The sequence below is a fragment of the Bombyx mandarina genome, chromosome 23, assembly GCF_030267445.1.
Source record: "Bombyx mandarina strain Sakado chromosome 23, ASM3026744v2".
Lineage (NCBI taxonomy): Eukaryota > Metazoa > Arthropoda > Insecta > Lepidoptera > Bombycidae > Bombyx > Bombyx mandarina.
Genome location: NC_143229.1, coordinates 15,237,217 through 15,247,130, shown reverse-complemented (window position 1 = coordinate 15,247,130; position 9,914 = coordinate 15,237,217). Strand labels below are relative to the sequence as shown.

Genomic DNA, 9,914 nt, shown 5'->3' with positions numbered 1-9,914 from the left:
ACCGGTGCATCGCTAGATACGAATGCACCGGACGTCTTATCTTTTAGGCCACGACGACTTCATGTCTATCTATAGTGTTTTTTTTGCTGCTGGAAATTTACTGGTGGCCCGGAGGCCCTTCCAGTTTTACCAGGACAGATGGGCAAGCAAAGGCTCAGCCAAGAGGGGTGGGACTTGCTAACAGCAACCCGAGCGCCTCCAAAGGAGACCTAACAACTCAAGAGTAGCTGTTTCGCGAATTCTACTACCGGATCGGAATCGCGACCCGCTGAGAAGATCCGGCGATAAACTCAGCGGGCTGATGTATGGGTCCGGTTGCACTCGAGTATGGTTACCGGAGTCCCTACTCCTAGTGTTAGAGCTAAAGATGTCCAATGCAAGGATTATTAAATATAGTTTAATCTGGAAGAGCATGATGTATGTAATTGAAATAACCATAATAGTTGAACATGGGTTTACAGTCGTTTAACAAAAGTAGAAACAGAAATAAAACAACAGAATCCCTTAAAACTACGTTTATTTGGATAATGAGATTACAATTTTATTTTACAAATATATAACTTGCCAAAAATAATCTATGTGCAGACTGATTTTTCTACAGATGTTTCAAAAAAAAAAAACATGTGGCACTCGGGGACTCCTGCGGTAAAGCTATTGCATAGCATTTTTTAGCAACTTATGCAATTATAATTAGACAATAATAATTTAATATTAAAACAATAATAAGACCACGCTATATTTATAAACATTAACATAAGCAAAACATTAACTGTCCCCTTCATACTCATTAGCTAGACCGCGCGAGAGAGAGATGGGCAGACTTTTCATGATGCGCATATGCAGTGCGACGTCACGCCGCGCGCTTATCCACAAACACTACACAAACGCAACGTGTGAATGTGTTGAACGCGAGCTACATGGTAGGCGGAATGGGGGTGTTAAGTTTTATTTTCGTTACGGAATTTCTTGATTCAGTCGCCGCACTCAAAGCCCGCGATAAAAGCTATGCAATAGCTTAAAACTAAACACATAGATAGGGCCGAACATCGAAAACCAAATAAGGCATGGTTTTGTACAGCGACGTCAATGTTCAAGTTCAAGAGCTCGATATAATCTCTCTAATCGCACATTGAATTTATTTTACTCATAGCGCAGGACGCACATTGACATAGCCGATACAAAATAACAGGCAAACATTATACAACACTCACCTAGCGGTAAAGAGATACCATTTTTGGTACCTGCTGTAGCATTTGTCTAAGAAGGTAAAGTTGCCTTTCCACCGAAGCGGAGCGAGCAGCGGAGCGAGCAGCGTAGCGGAGAAACGGCGAAATATTAACCAATAAAATTGCACAAAATTCAAAATCATAAGATTGCGAAATAATGTTGTGCAATCTTATTGATATTATTATTGGCAGCCTTAACACATTCTTAATTCAAGAAACTATAAAGAAAATCAATCTCAATGGCCGTTTAAGAGTATTGACAGCATTCACATAATTCTACATACAAATACAAATTATAAATAAATGCAGTTTATTCGATTTAAAATACTGAATTGAATACTGCAGAGAGTACTGACTATGAGTGAGTCAGTGACAGGATACAAAATAATACTTGTCCAGGATGGGACCCATTGTTGGGTCGATATTAAAATTTTATATACTAGTGTAGTCTTAGGAATACTTAGTCTACTAGTCTTAGGAAGTATAAAAAATAATTAAAATTAAATTCCAACTAATCTATTGGTAAATTGAGATTTCTGATACATTTCTTAGAGTTATAAATGTAGATTATAATCAGATCCATTTATCTTTTAACAGATTGTATATATTCTAAAGCGTTGAGATAAATAACAGTTAAAATATATAATTTCGATCATGACTAATAGTTTAATCCTATTCATATGTTGTAAAGACATAATCAAATTAATTATGAGAACCTTTGATGTACTCCTGTGAATTATTTCCAATAGCATGCTTAATGCATTTTGATATCGGAGTATATGAGTAAGCCGATATTGCTAAGCACATTCAATGAACATAAAGATGAAGATATCTTAACACATTTACAATAGATGACAAACAATCATCAGGTTATTTTGGAGTGAAAAATAAAAAAATCTAAGTTCAGTCTTCCGATGACCAAAAAAAATTAATTATTCTAATACAATAAAATAATAATATGTATTCATATTTCAGTTGTTGCAAGTTGTATAGGTTGTATTATTGGTCTGTCTGTATAGTTATCAACCTAAAACATCTTACTTAATTTTACCATGAACATATTTTACCAATTCGGGACTTCAATACAATTAACAATTTTTATTTCATATTTTAATAGGTGTATATAGCCTCCAGTAACTGGTAATACGCGAAAAAATCACGCGAAAAAATCACACTCACGGAGACAATGGTCTCACAGAAACGCGAGCCGCCGCTATCAACCAATACATTGGGGGCTCACTTCATATGTATTTAATATAACGATAACCATGGTTAATTAAATAAATTAATATTACTATCAGTTTAGTAGTTTCACATTGAGACACAAGGAATATTACCAATACATTGTGTAGCCATAATAAGATATGGCCGATCGGAGCCAGCAGTGTATTACTTTTGAACATTTCCAGTTCATTTTAATTGGTTAACGTAAGCATAATTTTCGATCTTGTTACTGTGGCGGTCCGTACAAGGGCTGACAGAACAGATATTCATTTACCAATTATCAAGAAAATCGTAGCCGGTCTTTGGCAAAGCGGACATTGATTCGGTGAGTGTCTCCTGCGACTGGAAGTCGGTACCGGAGGACGCCTGCGACGACGACAACAATCCCCTGTTCTCCTCTGACAGATCTGAAATTGGAACCAAAGAAAATTAAATAGATAAACATTACATATTTAGAAGTTCCAACCTAGTATTTTCTTGTGGACTGTAAACTCCAATAGCCACTTCTAAAACGACTATATCTGGCGGGCATGTGGTGGTATCTTTGAAATGTCTATGAACTCATGTAGCCTGTCTTATATACTAGAGCCATTCGCAGCAGAACTTCACAGAACTCGGATGGAATCTACAAACATTAACTGAATGTTTGTTGAGTAGAAAAAATTAATACAATATTGAATTTAGTCTGTGTGTTTGAACACAACTTAAAGAAGAATTATTGTGCTAAAATCAGTCAGAAAATTGTTTCTTTTTTACTAAAAATTTCATTAGTTTAACCTAGTTCTAATCACAAATAGTTCAAAAGGCTATCACAAACAATGACGCCTTCTTCATAACACCTATTCATAGAACCACAAAGGTGCAGTAATATTTAACTGTCATTGTTTCATATTTATTGACAATGTTAGTCAAAGCCTGATTCAGTTTAGAAGTTAGTCTTATCTACAACAAATAGGTTAGGCCATGATACATCAGCGACCTTGTAATTAGTCTATGTTTATTGTGTACAGATAGTATGACTCAAACAACAATTATTATTATTTTTTCTTTTTTCCTACCTATGCTGATATAGCCTGTTATGGCTATCAGACCTGAGAGCTCACCTACACGCTAGGGTAATGCTGATATAACCTCTTGTGGCTATCAGCATTACCCTAGCGTGTAGGTGAGCTCTCAGGTCTCAAACCACTGACTCACTGAGGAGATCCATTCATATATTCTTTTTTTAATAGCATATGTGGCTACTAAACCACATTCTGTACTGAAGCCCACAGATATCATAATTTGAATGCTACCACTTTAGAAACCGAAAGTTAAAGTAGTACAAAGAGTGTTGCTCTGCACCCTACAGACCAATATGCTGCAGAGCTTCGCAGTAGAAACAGGCAGAATGGTGCCGTCTACCTAAAAAACGGCCGCAGAGCATGTGTCTTTCTTGAATTATCATCCATTCAATGTTACTTTGTAAATTTACATCACTTCTATAAATATTTCCCAAGAAAACCCATTAATTTTTAATTTTCATAATTGGAATATTAAAACCATTTTCCCCAGTTGATTTAACTAGAAAAAAATGGAAAGAACTCATCTTACAAACTTAGTAATTACCATATTAAAAGTAGCAGTCAAAGATTAAATTAATATAGGGAAAAAGAACAGATAAATTATACATTTATTTTGAGAAGGCACACCAGATAGAATATACAGTATAGGTTTCTATGGAAATTAGCAATGCCAGGGTTATTGAAAGGTTACCAAAAAATCAAGTGTAACTAATCATACTATTCAAAACTCAAAACTAATTATTTACTTAATTAAAGTCCTGATAGTTCTAATACCAAGTAAATTATAAATTATATCGACGCTTGAAAGGCAAACGTGACTAAGTGACAATGTGTGAACTTTACAGTGGACTAATTTAAAGTTGAAATACCTGAAAATAAAATTTATTTTAATGAATCTAGCTAGTAGCTGTAGGATTGAAATGATTTTAATAGACTTAGAAATATATATTTTTTGTGCATCGAATATAGTTATTGCCTATCATTTATGTACAAAGCAGTTATTGTCGCTTAGTCACGTTTGCCATTCAAGCGTCGATATATTAAAATTATAATTTAACATGATAATATTTTCATTAAACTCACCACTGCTAGATTTCACCACACTATTCCTATAATCTCTGCTATCATTTTGCACACTCTTAAAATTTGTTTTGAAGAAGTTATCTGAAGAAGCAACAATCTGTGTCTGGTTGCTCAACACTAAGCACTCTCTGTCTTCATCTTTACTCTTAAAGTTTCCCATGAATTTACTTATAAAGCCTGGCGAAGTGACCTCTCTTTCCTTGTGAGAGCGTAACTCATGGGACTTGAGAGCATTCTTCAATTCTGACACAACTTTAGAGTGAGATAACTCCAATTCAGACATCACAGGTGGAGGTGAAGTAGGCTTTTCCTTAGGTACTCTATAAGAGCTTAAAACGCACAAATCTAGCTGACTCTTAGTTTGGTATAGGAATGGAGCTGAATGTTCATCTCTGTATGAGGAATTCTCATCCTGTATTAGCTTTTGACCATGTTCACGGCCAAAGAATGACATCAAGTCATTTTTTTCTGCAGGTAAAGCATTCAAATCAAAATTGAACGTATCCAGCAGAGAATATTTTAATGTGATGTCTGGTTTTATGAGTGTGTCGTTTAAAAGTTCCACCTGAAAATTTATACTTTTTTTAGGCATCAGTCAACGTACAAGTTCATGAATTGTGAATCGATTTATATAAGTTGAATTTATACCATTGAAACAATGAATTAAGAGTACAAAAATAGAAGTATCTAATGTGATATGTTTCTACACGCTGCAGTGCTGGCTAATAATATTTATCTTCAACTAGAATAGTTTCAATTGCACTAAATTTTGAGTGAAAATATTAAATTAAAACGAATTGTTAAAAGCCTATTCATAAATCGTATATTACAAGTAATATTTTATAAAGGAAAACTAGCTGTGAATCATACGGAAAAAATAGAATGCGGAATTGTGGTGGTCTATGTATGGCAAAAATACTCATTTAAATTCATTTAAAATTTAAAACAATACCGAAATAAAGAATTAATGTTGTGTAATTACTTACTTTTTCCTTTTCCGTGAGTGAATCCCAGATGTTTTCGTATAAATTTTTCGCTTCAATTATGTCTTCGTGAATTTTCGCTGCTAACGGATTCATAGTGCGGAAATAATCTTCGGCAGCGGCGCTCAACGCCATTTTTCAAGAATTACTTCAATAAGTTTTAAGATAAATAGTCTTAAAATTATTGAGATTCACCGTTACCACTCAACAAGTTAGGCTACAACCGCTTAACCATCATGAATTATGAAAATAATTAACGAATATAAATAAAACACATAGTAGCTCCTGAGCATCACATTAATTACTATATATTAAGTGTATAATCTATGACTACAGACTACTACAGAGTAGACTTGTGTAGTGTGTAGGTACCTTATTAAGGAAAAAAAATCGATACTTCGATTTCGGAACATAAATTTAACTACAAATCGATGTTTCGAAAAATATATTTTTGAAATTCCAAGTATCGAGTGGTATTCAAATGTTCAGAATTACAGAAACGAACTTATAGTTAAAAATTTGAATACTGCTTTACTTTTAACCATTTTTATTTTGACATGTTCGCGAATTCATGGCCGCTATAGTATTTCGTGGATATCGGAGCCCATATAGATGATTACGTGTATGTTGCCTTCTACCTTGACACATAAAATCTAAATCTTATTGAATAGTACGACAGTCCCATCCTTCAAGCTTGAGTGCATTACTACTTATTACGGGACAGAAAAAGGTAAGGTACAGGTTGTTTTGTGAGCAGCTAATAAATTTATTCTAATGTAAATTATTATTAGTTGCATTTATTAGAACCTAGCGTTTACGTGCGGTATCCCTCGTACAAATATAAAGAAATGGGTCAGCTGGAATCGTACATTTTCTGGATGAAAGATAAAACAAACATTCATGCCAATTTTGTTATGAACATTTAAGTAGTTATGACGTGAAAACGCAATAAAATGTAAACAAATTCTCTTTCGCAGATATACTCGTAGTACGGACAACGTCTCTTGACTGTACTTATTTATGAAAGTGTAAAAGGGTTAGCTGGAAAAATATCGATATTTGAAAAAAATCCTATTCCAATCGATTCTTTTTGACGGCAGGACACCTCTACCAGAGAGTATAATGTCTCACTATAACATGTCACATTCACATTAACATGTCTGGTGTAGGTACTTGTATCAAATAGTAAAGATGGGTTAATACCGATATTTATCAATATTAGTGAATACTAATATATTCATGATGTAATATTATAATACCTTAACGAATACGTGAATATCCTGATATCTTAATATACTTCGATAAAACGGGTAAACGAGTTAAACTTAATACGGTATTCGTGAAATAAGTTAATGATTATTAATACACTTAATACGGTATTCGTACCGTATTAATTTTAACTCGTTTATCCGTTTTATCGAAGTATATTAAGATATCAGGATATTCACGTATTAGTTAAGGTATTATTATACAAAAATGAAATGCTGTTAGTTAGTCTCGCTAAAACTCGAGAACGGCTGGACCGATTTGGCTAATTTTGGTCTTGAATTGTTTGTGGAAGTCCAGAGAAGGCTTAAAAGTTAAAATAAATATGAAAATGCTCGGAATGAAATAAAAATTACAATTTTGTTTTTCCTTTGATATCCCCCCGTCGGACGGATTCCTTTTGTTTGTTTTAAGTTTATTTCATACAAAAGCTTAGGTCTTTTATTTATCGATTGAGGCACTACGAAGTCTGCCGGGTCAGCTAGTTAATAATATAAATAGTATATTGTATCTAGGAATTTGACTTCACACTAAATATTTTACAAGTAATATTATGTACATTAAAATTAATATTATTATTAAATCAGAATTTGGTCAACATTGTACATTAATATAAACAACAAGTTAGTAATATTATTTATTTCTTATTGGTGCATAAAAATATCAGCTTTTTTACTTTTTCTACCGAAAGCCTGTTACGTCGGTCAGAAATAAGTTTAGAAATTTTGAAAATATTTTTTGAATTTTTTTTTAAAAAATCCTCTCACATGGTACTGAGGTGGCTAGTGGGTACACAACATCTATAATATTATAATCCACGAACCGTTTGTTTAGAAAGTCATTTCGATTCAAATCAAACTTCATAAAAAAAAATCAAAAAATCAAACTTTTATTTAAATTTTGAGAAGTCCGTAGAAGATAATTAAATACCACCGCAAAAATATATTGTCATCATAATTTATTACGTAAAAACACTTAATTTAGTTGTGGCAGTATTACATTTTGTGTAAAAAAAATTTAATTTATGAAATTGGTAAACAATGTCAACTACCTACCTATGTAAACCTACTTTCGTTTTTCAAATCATCGTTTTAAAACCAACTAATTCAAAGGAAACAGAAAATAAAATTAAAATAATGAAAATAAAGCTCACCGATTTTATTCCAATAAATGTAAAAATGCACTATTTTGCCTTGAGTAGAATCTTTAGTTGAATCAAGAAATGAAGGTTCAAACATTAAAAAGTAATGCATTTAAAAATTCCCACTAGCATCTTTGACATGTAAAAAGTTGAATTAAAAAATAGTCCATAAACTCATAATGATATGTACCGGTAAAATGGGGCGATTAGGGATTGACAGGCGAATCGGGAAAAAACCGGGAAAATCTTTCGACGCTCAATATAAGTTTTATATTCGTTGCAAAATCTTCCATTTTTTGTAGTTTAATAGTAGAATGTTGAAAGTTCACAAAACAACTCTGAATATGCACGATAATAGCTGCTAAATTATAAAAAATCGCGTTTCAAATTAACTTCCTGTGGTGGTCATTATTTTAGTGCTAGAAACTTTGCTCTCTTTTATTTATTTGATAATAATAGAAGACGACTATGATTTATAAACGTTATTTAGTGTTTGAACCAGCATATATATTAAAGGTAAGTCTCAGTTGTTATTGGTTTTAATGTATTTGATTAAATAAAAATACATGTAAAAATCTGTTGTTTTTGGGGATATTGGGGACGTCTTAGGTACAAATAACAACGAAAAAGGGGTCAATTGGGATGAAAATACGTGAAATGGAAACGACCTAAGTATAAATAGGTACAGGTTTGTAGGGTTGTCTATGTAGTTATAACAATATTTTTTAAATTTGTTGGTAAAAATCTGGTTTATTCGAAGCGAAATTGGGAATAAGTCTTTATTTGAAATAGATAAGCAATTTAATATAAGTAAGTCGATTTTGCAGAGACATGTAACAAGATCAATGAAATCTCAAGGTGGACAAAAATGTCTAAGTAATACATAATAAAATATTTAATATTTGTTCAGAGTGGGGGTATTCATCTGATTAATCCATGGAATAACCGACACACCTAATCTCTTAACCCAGATAGAAATATCAGCACTGTCGATTGCACCTATAATTGAGGTGATGTCTGCCATGTACTTTTGTCAGTTTTTCAATTTTTTTTATTGATGATCACTTTGTTGGTGCAACTAAATAAATAAATAAATTAAAACTATATATAAAAATAAAAGTAGTGCCAACCCTAGGAAATTTCTCATTTCGTCCCAATTAACCGCAATTTTCGGGTAAATAGGGATTACACCTATTTTTGCATTTTTAGCTTAAACTGGAATGCTAGTTGCATAATTTTAAATTAGATAACAAAGATGCCCCCAAGACTCAATCATTTTGATCCTGATATAGCATTATATACATCAACAACTACCTTAAAATTGCTCATAAAGTTGGAATTTGTCCCTAATCGCCCCATTTTACGGTACTTATTTTCATTGCTCAATATGTAAACATGTAGTTTATCTCACTTACTCTTAGCGCATGCAGTATTGTTATGAATGTGATAGACACAACCCGACCGATGTGAGTTGGCTAATATTATGAATAGAGTAATACGGAATATTAGCATATCAGAATTCGACGGATTACCGATACACGAATACAAGCTGTATTACGAATATCATAATGAATACTAATATATCGGTCTCACCCTTATCAAATAGTATCAATCGATGCGAATGATGGACCATAGTTTAGCGTTAAACTTTTAAATTCTTAATTTCGCAAATTTTTTGTCAATTTCATTAGGTTAATTTAAACATCAATTTTCGAGCTATACTAACTTTTATCCATTATAATTTCATCATTATAGTGTATACATACAGCTTAAAGACATACAAGAACAAATATATTTTTACTCATAGTTGTTAAAAATTATCATAACGTTTTCGATAATCATCGTTGAGCCTTTGTTTACTTTGTTTGTATAGATAGCAACCCTCAACATACTGTTTTATTAATGTATTCTTGTAGTAAGCATCGAT

General features: G+C 32.6%; 1 protein-coding gene across 1 annotated transcript; it reads right to left on the bottom strand.

Annotated features, from left to right (window-relative positions):
- Window positions 1-500: 500 nt before the first annotated feature.
- LOC114246570 (uncharacterized) lies at window positions 501-5,921 on the bottom strand. Its single transcript, XM_028179152.2, has 3 exons — window positions 5,584-5,921; window positions 4,598-5,162; window positions 501-2,857 (listed from the first exon to the last, which is right to left on the bottom strand). The coding sequence occupies exons 1-3, from the start codon at window positions 5,713-5,715 to the stop codon at window positions 2,721-2,723; spliced, it is 834 nt and encodes a 277-aa protein (XP_028034953.1). The 5' UTR covers window positions 5,716-5,921; the 3' UTR covers window positions 501-2,720.
- Between the last annotated feature and the right edge of the window lie 3,993 nt (window positions 5,922-9,914).

Bases quoted from the DNA above. Each gene is read 5' to 3' on its own strand.
- LOC114246570 (XM_028179152.2), bottom strand. From the start codon at position 5,715: ATGGCGTTGAGCGCCGCTGCCGAAGATTATTTCCGCACTATGAATCCG. The intron at 5,163-5,583 runs GTAAGTAATTAC...ATAAATTTTCAG, and splicing joins CACTCACGGAAAAGGAAAAA to GTGGAACTTTTAAACGACAC. The intron at 2,858-4,597 runs GTGAGTTTAATG...TTCCAATTTCAG, and splicing joins TGTGGTGAAATCTAGCAGTG to ATCTGTCAGAGGAGAACAGG.